Source organism: Lissotriton helveticus, chromosome 7 (assembly GCF_964261635.1).
Source record: "Lissotriton helveticus chromosome 7, aLisHel1.1, whole genome shotgun sequence".
NCBI classification, from domain to species: Eukaryota; Metazoa; Chordata; class Amphibia; order Caudata; family Salamandridae; genus Lissotriton; species Lissotriton helveticus.
Window position 1 is genome coordinate 1,911,530,130 of NC_136068.1, and position 13,866 is coordinate 1,911,543,995.

At 45.2% G+C, this 13,866-nt stretch overlaps 1 protein-coding gene across 1 annotated transcript in view; it reads right to left on the reverse strand.

The window, feature by feature from the left end:
* KEL (Kell metallo-endopeptidase (Kell blood group)) overlaps positions 1 to 13,866 on the reverse strand; it is a 590,619-nt gene that overhangs the window by 40,404 nt on the left and 536,349 nt on the right. Inside the window, exon 14 of the mRNA XM_078655679.1 lies at positions 10,652 to 10,762. Coding sequence (XP_078511805.1) covers positions 10,652 to 10,762 — 111 coding nt within the window. The remainder of the gene's footprint in view (positions 1 to 10,651; positions 10,763 to 13,866) is intronic.

A 13,866-nucleotide genomic window follows, 5' to 3' on the forward strand; every position in this document is an offset into this window, starting at 1 on the left:
CATGTTTGATGGGACACAGGGTACCAGATAGGGCCACACTGATTTCAAGGGTTTGGGGCGGCTACGGAAAATCACTGTGGAGCCTTCATGAGAGGAGGATAACCAAGGTCCTGCAGATCTTAAATTGCATGTTCAAATTTACCCAGCAGAAAAATATGCATGGATGCAGGCAGGATTGTTTGTGTGCAGGAAGGGGCATCTTTCTGCAAAAAAACAATCCTGGGCCGAAGGACTCATCGTGGTTCCGGATCTCGGGTGACTTTCGCATCGTTCTTATTACATTACGATTTGTGTACTCTTGTCCGAATTGAGGACGCTCTTTATTCAAAATACTCTTGGTGGGATTATACACCTACTACGTAACTTAAACCGAATATTCGCGACGTTTTTTAATCTACGGCCACCCTGATCTATCTTGGAAGAGTCAAACCGATTGAGTGATGACGACCGAATATTTCTGGATTGCCGTACTCTCGCTTCACCTGAAGCTTATTTCCATCAACGGTACGTCACTGTACATGTTGCCTTTAGCCCTGAAGAAGTCCCCTGTTGGGACGAAACACGTTGGCTGTATGGTGTTTAACCTTTTACTGAAATAAAGAAATTAAATCGAGGAAGCAGTTTCTTCGTGACTCATTGGAGCTGCATGATACAAATTAGCTTATGTTCGATCTTGTTGTGCACCTGTGCTGTATTGTTCCAAGTGCAGTGCAGCAGTTTGTACTGTGTTGCATTACTCCATATTTATGAGGTCACTATAGGCCAAGCAAAGTAGCCTTGCCTGGCTTCATAAGTCTCATTTTTGAGTTGCGTCACGCATGCACCACGTTGCGTGGAGCAAGTGTGATGCAACTGGCCTCATAAATATGGCCCAAGTGTTTGAGAGTTTACGAAAAGTAATCCAGGCTTGGAACCCATGGGAAAACCATGGAGGAGCCCCCTGCTTTTAAGGCATGGTACTATAATATACTGTAATAAATGAGGGTTGTGAATAGGCACCCGGGTGCTCCTTTTGTGCAATGAGAAGGTATGAAAACTAAGGCCTGCTTTCTTCTGTGTGTTTATTTATCAAAGTGTTCATATATTAAATTGCTCCAGCTAAGACTTCCTTCCTCTACAGTTCGCTAATACCATGATTAGCCTCTGATAAGTATCCATACACTGAAGATACAAATGGAATCTTCTGGATCCTGTCCTAAAACCGCAGGTATCAGTTTGTAAACAAGACATCTTGCCAGCAACCAGTGTCTCCAAAGGAATGTGTTCAAGACCAATAATTGCTTTTAAATTAAAAACCTGTCCAAAATAATTGGCAATTTGAAAAGAACTGGCATAGGTTTCAGACAGTTCTGCTTACCTGGTGTGAGATTTTTTAAGGCAACTTTAAATAGGACTCCTTTAAGACAACATGTGTGTGATGGGTGTGCAGATGTTAAAGCTTCATTACAGATGTTCTGTGTAGGACCATCAGCAACATGCAGAAATCAAAGCATGCTGGCTCTGAGACATCTTTGCAAAGTTCATGGACTAGTGAAAGATAAATGGCCAGTCTTTGGTATTGCACTCAGTAAATACAACCTGGGCAAACATGGGGAAAGGTGGCTCAGTGAGAAGAAGGGAGTCTCTCCAAAATGATACAATTTGGTCAAATGGAAAAAGCCAGCCTGTGTGTGCTCTCCTTGAGGGCTGGTGTGATCTGGGTGGGTTTACAGTAGCAGCCTGCGGTGCAATCCACTGCATAAGAAAAGGTGTCCCTTCTGCAAGAGCCATTCACAAGACCCTTCTGTAGAACACGGAAACCGTCTCAGGGGTCCCACTCATACTTTCGTCCAATCTTTAACACTTCACCAGAAACTAAGGTGAACTATTGAGGGCACAAACGGAGAGAAAAGTAAATAGCAAATCTCTCTTTGGGACCTAATAGTGTCCTCTTTTCATACCCAGACCACACAGTTGATCTAGGGAGTTAGCATTGTTATACCCAAAAGACATGAGAATAGAGAAGATACAGAACCAGAGAAAGAATACCCATCAGCCCACTCATAAGTGGAATCTCGTCATCTGGGTATGTGTTGGCAAATGGTGTCCTATAGGTTCTACCTCGGAGAAAAACCACGAGGCTACCTAGTAATGGACCCAGAACATTACACCAACAGATGGCAGTATATGAGCGGGAGGGGCTAAGTTTGCAGTGCTCAAAGGAAAAGAAAGAAAAGGAAAATGATCCAAGTGATGCTAAAAATACCTACAGTGATGTCATAGAACACTTTATTAGGGCTGACCATCAAAGTGGTATGATTAAAAACAGTATGTTGATAGCATGTAAGGAATTGCTACCCACCAGTGATGTTATTCGGTCAACATGTTTCAGCCTCGAAACGGCTTTCGTCAGGACCTCTATGGTGCTACTGCAACACTTACTTTAGTGATGTGATGTGGAATCTACACCCGCTTTCCAAAATGAAAAAAAGTGTATCTTCTCCTGTATATACAATGTACAAAAAGAAACAAAAACACAATGTCAACAGAACAAGTTCAAAGATATCCAGTTCATGTCTCTTTGGTCTCTGTAGTGTGACTATAATCATTAGTAGGACACTCACCCTTATTGTAGGGAGAGAAAACCTCACCTCACCTGGCCACTGCTCAGGGTAAAAGGAGGCCACGCACTGGAAATAAACAAATCAATTTTGAAGTTAAATCCAGAGGTGGTAGTAAAAGATTTGAAAAAAGAGAGAAAAAATAGATTTAAAACACATGAATTGGTGATACACATGGTATAACAGCATGGCCAGAATGGTTTTCCATAGCATCAGGAAAATATGCCCAAAACACAACTGACTGCACTAGCTTACACAGACCTACAGAGTGAAAAGGAACAGGTAGCCAGCTACAATCACAGCAAAATGAGGCGCCTAATCCTGTGCTCTAAAATTGGTTCTTTTAAACAAGGTACCGGCTGAATCCTTCTAAATATCCCACCGCCACTGACCTCTCCGTCGTTGCCTCGGAGTAAAGACTGAGCCGAGGGGGAGGCGATGATTGATGGTCATGTGCGGTATTAAATACACATACCCAGATGACTCTGTAGGTCTGTGTAAGCTAGTGCAGTCAGTTGTGTTTTGGGCGTATTTTCCTGATGCTATGGAAAACCATTCTGGCCATGCTGTTATACCATGTGTATCACCAATTCATGTGTTTTAAATCTATTTTTTCTCTCTTTTTTCAAATCTTTTACTACCACCTCTGGATTTAACTTCAAAATTGATTTGTTTATTTCCAGTGCGTGGCCTCCTTTTACCCTGAGCAGTGGCCAGGTGAGGTGAGGTTTTCCCTCCCTACAATAAGGGTGAGTGTCCTACTAATGATTATAGTCACACTACAGAGACCAAAGAGACATGAACTGGATATCTTTGAACTTGTTCTGTTGACATTGTGTTTTTGTTTCTTTTTGTACATTGTATATACAGGAGAAGATACACTTTTTTTCATTTTGGAAAGCGGGTGTAGATTCCACATCACATCACTAAAGTAAGTGTTGCAGTAGCACCATAGAGGTCCTGACGAAAGCCGTTTCGAGGCTGAAACATGTTGACCGAATAACATCACTGGTGGGTAGCAATTCCTTACATGCTATCAACATACTGTTTTTAATCATACCACTTTGATGGTCAGCCCTGATAAAGTGTTCTATGACATCACTGTAGGTATTTTTAGCATCACTTGGATCATTTTCCTTTTCTTTCTTTTCCTTTGAGCACTGCAAACTTAGCCCCTCCCGCTCATATACTGCCATCTGTTGGTGTAATGTTCTGGGTCCATTACTAGGTAGCCTCGTGGTTTTTCTCCGAGGTAGAACCTATAGGACACCATTTGCCAACACATACCCAGATGACGAGATTCCACTTATGAGTGGGCTGATGGGTATTCTTTCTCTGGTTCTGTATCTTCTCTATTCTCATGTCTTTTGGGTATAACAATGCTAACTCTCTAGATCAACTGTGTGGTCTGGGTATGAAAAGAGGACACTATTAGGTCCCAAAGAGAGATTTGCTATTTACTTTTCTCTCCGTTTGTGCTCTTCAGACCTGTAGTACCTTCCATGTGTTTTATTGATTAGTTGGGGGACTAGGTACTAGTGGGTCTATAACAATTTCTCCCCTCGGACCCCCCATCACTTCTCTGTCTCTCTGAACTATTGAGGGCACCAGCAATTCATTAGAACCGTGGCATATCCAAACTCAGTTAAAATCTGAAATATGGCATTGTGGAAATGCTGCGATTAGAAGCTTCATAAAACATTAGCTCTAGTCCTGTCGCAACTCTCTTGCACCACGCAGCAAGGCCCAAGAGCGACGCAGCTCAAAAATGAGATTTATAAGCCACGCAAGGCCACCTTGTATGGCCCAAGGTGGCAGCATACATCTCGAGTAAAGCAAAGCATCGCACAACACTGAGTTGCCTTACTCTGCACCAAGGAGGCGTTCCTTGGGCGTTGCATGGGTGTGCCCTTGCAACTCCCATGCTTTTTGACACATTCTCAAATTCAACAAAACTGGTCGACCTGGATATGCACCAAAAAGATATGTCTCCCCAGGTGAGGAGGAATAAGAAATATCTTTATTTCTTGTCATTACTTCCTCTTTCTAAGTGTCCTGCATTCTTCAGCACACATAGAGATATGGATTTGCCTCTCAGGATTGTTCTTTGTGCAGGAAGGTGCAGGAAGCTGCATGCAACACAGGCACCTTTGCACCATACTGCAAGGGTGCCTGGGTTGGTGCTAAGGAGCCAAAACAGCACCAGCACCATGCATTGTATTGTTTTAAAAATGGTACATTCTTGCCCTTTCTCTGTCACGCAAGGCAGCAAGGTGACTTGCTGCATGGCACTGCCTGACAAACTCAGAAATATGCACCAAGGTCTACAGAAAAATGACCCCTACACAGCCATCACATCCATAGCGCCCTGGCCCCTACATAGCCCTCACATCCACAGCGCCCTTTAATTTTCAGAGTTTGTATAATGAGCCAGATGGCATATTATTAGGCCTGGGCGGTAAATTCCGTTCCGCTAGCGGAATTTGGGGAATTTCACATTCCGCGGGGAACACGAATTGGCCCAAAATTCTGCGTTCCGCGACTTCGCACATTTTTTTGCTTCTTCGCATTTTCAAAATGTGTGTTCGCGAGATATTTCCCCCCGAGCACGCAAACAGCGATTGCGAACAGGTAAAAATCATCACTAACAAGCAATTCCGCATGTTCGCGGAATTTCGGCCTGTTCGCGGAGATTTTTTTACCGTTTCACGGAGATTTGCGTTACGCGATTACGCAAGTTCCGCCCAGCCCTACATAATATGGCTTTTTCTATCATTCAAACCCTGGCATAATGTAAGTCTATTCTCCATTACATAATAGCATCTGGCATTATCAGAGCTCTGATGTACCGAGAATATTGCCAAAGAATGTCACCACACAACATGACATCACAAATTGTAGAAATGGTTTGTTTTACAGTATGGCTTAGTTTCTGCAGCATCTCATTCCTTGGTAGATTTTTATAAATGTCCGCGCTCCTGATGGCTCCTAATCACTTAGGAGAAACAGGACCCGTTCCTGCCTGTGTTCTGAAACTGTTCTTCAGTGTCTTGATGCCTCTAACAGCCTCTCTCTGTCTCTTTGAGAGAATACATCAACCTTGTTTTGATTGGACCTCAAGATTCTACTGTGAGACTAGGTCTGCGGAAGAGTCATGTGCTCTTACACTATGTTCAACCGTCTCACTATGGCTCCTCCTACGGTGAACACAAAGAGATGATGGGCGGAGTGCTGAAACTGTCCAGACACTCATCCCCAGTCACAGATCTGGGTTGAATCCATCATCGTTCTTTAGCTCACTTCACCACCTCAGTTCAGACCCTGCTATATGCAAATCAGTCTGACCCTGTGCCTCATGGAAACAGTCCAGCCCGAACTGCCAAGCCAGGTCTTCCTTGAACTGGAAACAAGCATCCTGGGACCGGTTTTTGGGTAACGCCCTTCATCAGCCAGGTTAGCTTGAATCCAGTGGCAAAGTGAGCAAGGGACCCATATCTGGGCATACCCTGCCAACTTAGGGCGAACAAAGCAAACACAAGGAGAGGATGGACGGAGTGCTGAAACTTTTCGGACACTCACCCCCAATCACAGATCTGGGTTGAATCCATCATCATTCTTTAGCTCACTTTGCCACCTCAGTTCAGACCCAGCTATATGCAAATCAGTCTGACCCTGTGCCTCATGGGAACAGTCCAGCCCGAACTGCCAAGCAGGTCTTCCCTGAAGCATCCGAGGACCGGTTTCTGGTTAACACCCTTCACCAGCCAGGCTAGCTTGAATCCAGTGGCAAAATGAGCAAGGGACCCACGTCTAGGCATACTCTGCCAACTTAGGGCGAACAACGGAAACACAAGGAGAGCCTGGCTTGGCATGTTCAGAGCGTTGGTCTGTCTTTGAAACCAATTAAGATATCAATGAGACTCTTGGCGTTAGCCAGGAGGACTCAATTGTATAGGAGGTCTTGAGGTCATTTAGGACATTTGTGATGTACCATTAATGGTTTCTTTGTTTCATTCACCGTACTTTCTGACCACAGATTGATGCCGCCAAGGTTAGACCTTATCTTCTGTAACTAAAAGAATGACACACGGGCGAGAGGGAGACAACTCATGCACTTGCATTGAGTGCTGAATGAAAAAGAAAAAAGTAGTTCCCTGTGCCCTAAGGGAAGTATAACACAAGAAGAAAGAAAGCCAATGGATGTATAGCAAACAAATGACACTGCCATGAGAGTCAACCAATGGAAGCCAATGGCTGACCCAATGCCCACTCCAAGTATTGGTACTGCACGCAATAGCTTCCTACAGGCGCGGCCCAACCGTATACATCAATGTAAGAGAATGAAGGAGGAAGGAGGCAGGGAGCTGGTCTTGTTCAAGTTTTCTGACATGGTAAGCACCATGTGGCTAAACAGTTGATCCCTGTCGCCAGACCACTTGCCTCTTTACACACTGAAGTAACTTATTTTCAAACTTGTGACAATAACCTAACAATTTGGCTACTCAATAATATGAAGCCACTAAGGTTTTTTAATTTTCCAAAGCTTCCAATCAATATGTGGTGCCTCATGGTGGTTGGAGATAACATTCACTATTACACTTGAGGTCTATGGTCCTGATCACAAATTATTGTTTATCATAGCGTTGAAATATTTTACTCAGCATTACGGCTTGTCGATCTCAGAAAGAAGGAGATCTGAGCACTCACCATCAAGTGCAAACCTCACACTCATCGCTGCAGCAGGCGTTCAACCTACTGAGCTGCTTTGTACATATTTCCTGAAAAATATGTAGTTGTCGACTTCAAAGTGCTTAAGATGAATGGTACTTTCAACTTTTCCACTATTACATAGCCCATAACATTGGTTTTGACTACATAACAGAGTAAAGGCAATAGATGCAAAAATTATATTTTAAAAGGGTTTCCTGGTGCAGAAAGAGAGTTATGCTTCACGTTGCAACATTTTTCCATAAGGCAATAACTTTTTCATTCTATGCTAACTAGTAGCTTTGTCTGCAGGCCAGACATATTGTTTATAATACCTTTGGAGTGAGGTCTGGGCCAGCCCCTTCCTCATAAATAAACAGCGTTGTGTCTGTCTCCTCTTGATTTGATGGCTTTCTTCCCCCATTGTCATGTTTGACCAACCCAGGGCCGTTTCAGTCTCGCAGTGTTCTGATTGGAGGACTTGTATTCTTCCACTGCTGCCATTGGCTGTATTTAGAGAACTATGCTTTTCTTTGAGCACTCCATGGAAGGCCTTGTATTTCACTTCTCTCTCCCCTGTGTTTTGCTTCCCCCTTCACTTTGCCCCTTTGGGGCTTCCACTCGCTTTCCAAGTAGGTCCATTTCGAAGCAGGGTGTGGCTTGAGATTGGTTGCCACGCTCTAGTAGTTCTTTGAAGTGAAAACATCTCTTTGATGCCTGCTTTACACACAGATCAGTGTCTGTTGGTTTAGCCTTCATTAGTGGCCCAGTAAAAGCACATCCGATGCTGTATGAATGAAGAAACGTGCACTTGTCCCTTTTAATGTGCTAAAATTCATCATTTCATGTTGACAGGGTGCTTATTTAAAATTAACTTAAAAAAGAACATGATGTAATTGAACACTTTGTGCTTTCAACATTCAACCACCCTTGTTCTCATGTCCTACTCACAGTGTGGTGGGAGTGCACAGCAGATACGAGTTCCAGCTGCAGGAGTAAGTTTCACATAAACCTAAACACAACTATTGCTTGGTGCATCCGAAGAGCATGCATTATACCTGGCTGCAGTTAATGCTGTGACATATATGGATTAAAGAGCCCAGGCCTCTCTCTAGGACAGATCACCCCTCTCGCATCAGCTGCTAATATGCTAAAGAAGTGTCACTGAAGAGGGTGTTAACATCTGTCTTTCATTTATAGAATACAGAAACCGGAAACTCACCAATAACACCTAAATTAAAGTTACCTCATTCTTCTAAGACTAGGCAAAAATATATCTATCTATCTGTGTTTAATTTGTAAACCAAGGAGTGCCGGTGCCCAAAGCGATGCTCAGAAGCCCTCATAAATGTCAGCACGCGGAATGCCAAGTATGCATAATCCTGAATACACCGTAAGCCTCTTTAACCCACTGCCAGGCACTCCCTTTATATCCCATTTCAAAGGTCTCTGCTCTATCCCTTGGTGGTGTCTTTTCCCCTCTTACCTTCTTTCCTGGGTGTGTCATTTTCCCTCTCTTGCTTTCAGCAAATGTCTGATAAAGAGGAAAAATAAGTCCTGGTCCACAAAAGTGAGTGAAAGTGGCCCCCACCGGCTCAAATTAAGCACTGTCATTTCATAAACATTGAGGAGCTTTACCCAGTCATGATAAGGAACTCACATACTTTGAATTCTGAAAAGTCTGGAATAATGGAAATTTAAACTCAATATCTCCCTTTGAAGGACAGAGATCTTAGAGTCAGTAATTTTGTCCACTTATTTCTACTTGGAAATAGTGGTTAGAAGAGTGAGACCTAAAACATGGGATTCCAAGGTCCTGTCATGAAGGATGTCACAGGCATGGCCTAGTCTTTCTACACTGCCTATGATTTTACCAGCTCACTGTGCAGCACAGCTCTTTATACAGTACAGGATGATTTGATGCACCAGGATCAACAACAGTGTCACTGAGGCACAAGTAAAGCCATCAAACATTGCACTGCATGTGTGACCAATCCAATGTTACCCCCAACTTGCGGATGTCAGATGCTTGGGCTAGTCTTTCTACACTGTCTATGATTTTACCAGCGCGCTGTGCAGCACAGCTCTTTATGCAGTGCAGGATGATTTGATGCACAAGGATCAACAACAGTGTCACTGAGGCACAAGTAAAGCCATCAAACATTGCACTGCATGTGTGACCAATCCACTGTTACCCCTATCCTGCGGATGTCAGAGGCTTGGGCTAGTCTTTCTACACTGTCCATGATTTGACCAGTGTGCTTTGCAGCACAGCTCTTTATTCAGTACAGGATGGTTTGATGCACCAGGACCAACGACTGTGTCATTGCTGCACAAATAAAGTAATCAAACATTAGACTGCCTGTGTGACCAACCCAATGTTACCCCCTTCCTGGGTGACGCTTCCCTCTCACACAGTACATCACTGGACAAAAAGGCAGAATGAGATCAGAGCACCAGCAAGCAGGGCTGCAGGGGCTCCCCTCAGTCACCCAAATGACATTACATCTAGTTGGCTTTGCCTCCGCCCCTTGTGCATTATTGGATGGCTTTGATGTCTAACTCACAGGTGTTGATTTGGTGCCTTTCTTCCCAACGTTTGTGTTTGTCCCACCAATGAGCATTTCGGTATTAAGTGTTTTCATTGGGTGATTTGTGTCCATCCACAGCATACTTGAGGGACTCTTATGCTTTTCTACACAGCACTCCATGGAAGTGTGTGTGTGTGTGTTTTCTTGCTCTCCCACCTTTTCTTCTTCATTAAATACCATCTCACCCAAATGCTGCCTGCCCACAGAGGCTTCCTGCCCTACTCCATATCCCGCTAGCATATTACATTTTTTTATTATTTTTTATATTTATTTATGTATTTATTAAGTGTCTGGCAGCTGCAAAATGCTGCGAGACAACTCTTTCTCTTTTTACCACTTTGCATGCACTTTGTTTTCAGTTTTCCTTATTTTAATTTGTCACTCTAGAAGATATACCCACTATGTTTGAACTGTAAATTTAATGTGTTTGCCACATGTGTCGTGGCACATGCACAAGCATGTGTCATAACTTTCATGTGTGCGTGCATCCCAATGCATTCGTGCACATCGGCGGCCATCTTTGAATGGGTTCACTCTTCTTGAAAGCCCATTACAAGCTTGACATCCATGCGTTGGCATGCTTCTTGTGTTTATTTGCTTGATTTAGAATCTCAATAAGAGTTGTTGCACATAGATCAAGTATGCAGGACTTGTGCTTGAAGATCTAAACATACAGCAGAGCTCGTGCAGGGAGGCATGCCAGTGGGACATTGCTCAACGATTCAAAATAAGGCAAAGAGAGAGATGCCATACCTTGGGAAGTCCACATGGAAGAACGGGCTCCGGAACATGCCGGCGGGGAAGACCACAGCGTTCTGGCTGATTGAGTAGTAGGAATGGACGGACGACGGGTCCACCTCCCAGCTGGTGTGATGGAATGAGCAAAGAAGACAAGAACATGTCAAAGTGAGAGACAAACTCGAGGCATCTTTGCAGGGAGCATCAATTGCAATCTAGATGAATCTGACTTTGCCCACACCATCTATGGAGCAGAGGAACCAGGATATAAATGTTGTTCGACTGAGTCGATGACAAGCAAATATCGCAAGGAGCTGCGGAGGCAGCAAGGCCCAAGATAGGACATTCAATAGTCATGGTGGCTCTTGGGATGTTCTGAAGTCCCTGACGTAAACATAAAATGGCATTGCAATGACATGGTAAGTCAAGGTAGACTTCTAACATGTTGATGACTTCACTAAGTACCCTGAGATAAAGGCTAGAGCCAGATGTGCTGACCTGAAGACATTGGTTTGCATAACTGGGGACTTGATCTCAGAAGGGGCAGGCCCAGGGAGGAGCTGAGGTCTTCTTTCCTCTCAGGTTTCACTTATCAGGGTACAAAGCAGTGAGGTCTGCCAGCCAATCCTCCCTTCCACCACTCGCCCTGGGCAGTTAGAGAAGAGAGAGCTACCTTTAGCCATCCTCTGTGGCGGTGGTGGAGGCCCTCAGCGGTCTGCAGGGGGGGGGAGCTCACCCAGTGCCCAGATTCACTGGGCTCTTCGATCTCCAGGACAACGGAAAACAAGTCACAAGGATTGACAAGCTTCCCCCACAGAGCTAGCCTGACGCCTCTCCTATTTATGAAAATATAATCAAAGAGGCAGATTTAAAAGCCCCCTGCACCACCAGTACGTCCGTACTGGATGCGCAGGGGACTGCTCCATATTTACAAGGACAGGAAAAGCCACCCTGCGTGACTTTTCCTTTCCTTCTAAATTCGGCCCCCTCACACGCAGCACTTTGCGTTGAAGGGGTGTTCCATGGGTGTTGCTATGGGTTTTCCCACGCTACACCCATGGAACAAGACACATTTCCAGATATATATGAGGAATCGTAAATCTAGAAATGTGTGTCAATGCTATGCCTCCCCATGGGAGGCGTAGCGAGGCGCAACGAGGAGAAATGTTTTCATTTCTCCTCGTTTTTTCCTCTTTCAATGCGTGCTGCATTCTACAGCACGCATTGATAGAGGAAAATGCCTCTAGTGATTGTTTTTATGCAGGAAGGTGCCCCTTCTGGCACAAAAACAATCTCCCCATGATCCAGGGATCCTTGCACCATAGTACAAGGGTGCCTGTGCCTGGCTGCAGTTTGTGCGCCTGCAAAAGGTGAAGCACAGGAATGTGGCATATTATTGTAAATATGTTGCATTCCTGCACTTCGGAAGTGTCGCAGCGTGGTGCAGCCAAAGGGCTTGCGGTGCCGCGCTGTGGCACTTCCTTCTAGATCTGCCCCAAAATACTCTACAAAGCCACATACTCAGGGACTAGCTCTGCTACAGCACTTTCTTTAACTCAGGTCTTTCAAAGATGTGCTGCAAGGCTCCCTCGGCCCAAAATCTTTGGATAGTAAACAATCCACAGAGGGGGGCACTAACGTACAATCCACACGGCCCGGAGGCAGGCATTAATGTACAATCCACACGGCCCAGAGGCAGGCATTAATGTACAATCCACACGGCCCGGAGGCAGGCATTAACGTACAATCCACACGGCCCAGAGGCAGGCATTAATGTACAATCCACACGGCCCAGAGGCAGGCATTAACGTACAATCCACACGGCCCAGAGGCAGGCATTAACGTACAATCCACACGGCCCGGAGGCAGGCATTAATGTACAATCCACACGGCCCGGAGGCAGGCATTAATGTACAATCCACACGGCCCAGAGGCAGGCATTAATGTACAATCCACACGGCCCGGAGGCAGGCATTAACGTACAATCCACACGGCCCAGAGGCAGGCATTAATGTACAATCCGGACGGCCCAGAGGCAGGCATTAAGGTACAATCCACACGGCCCGGAGGCAGGCATTAACGTACAATCCACACGGCCCAGAGGCAGGCATTAACGTACAATCCACACGGCCCAGAGGCAGGCATTAACGTACAATCCACACGGCCCGGAGGCAGGCATTAATGTACAATCCACACGGCCCGGAGGCAGGCATTAATGTACAATCCACACGGCCCGGAGGCAGGCATTAATGTACAATCCACACGGCCCGGAGGCAGGCATTAACGTACAATCCGGACGGCCCAGAGGCAGGCATTAATGTACAATCCACACGGCCCGGAGGCAGGCATTAACGTACAATCCGGACGGCCCAGAGGCAGGCATTAAGGTACAATCCACACGGCCCGGAGGCAGGCATTAATGTACAATCCACACGGCCCAGAGGCAGGCATTAACGTACAATCCACACGGCCCGGAGGCAGGCATTAATGTACAATCCACACGGCCCGGAGGCAGGCATTAATGTACAATCCACACGGCCCGGAGGCAGGCATTAACGTACAATCCGGACGGCCCAGAGGCAGGCATTAAGGTACAATCCACACGGCCCGGAGGCAGGCATTAATGTACAATCCACACGGCTCAGAGGCAGAAAATAATATACATTCTACACAACCAAGGGGCAGACATTAATGTACAATCTACACGCCCAGTGGCATGCATTAACGAACAATCCACATAGCCCAGAGGCAGACATTAATACACAATTCACACGGCCTAGAGGCAGGCATTAACAAACAATTCACACGGCCTAGAGGCAGGCATTAACTTACAATCCACACGGCCCAGACACAGGCACTAATGTACAATTCACACAGCCCAGAGGCAGGCATTAACGTACAATCCACACGGCCCAGAGACAGGCACTAATGTACAATCCAGTTTTTAGGAAGAGCAGAGTATGTTTTCCATTATTATATACATATTGTTTAAAGGTTAAATCCAGTGATCATGAGTTTAAGATGCCACTTCAAATGATAAGGTCACTCCAGTTTTGAGAAAAGCAATTTTTTATTGGTGCAAATTCTAGCATTGACAGCCGACACGTGTTTCGCCCTCTGTGGCGATTGGCGCCAGGGCTTTCTCAAGGCTATTCAATTTCGTATATACATTCTGTTAAATTCTCTAATTTACATCGTTATGTGTATGCAACAGCACATGTTACTGGAGT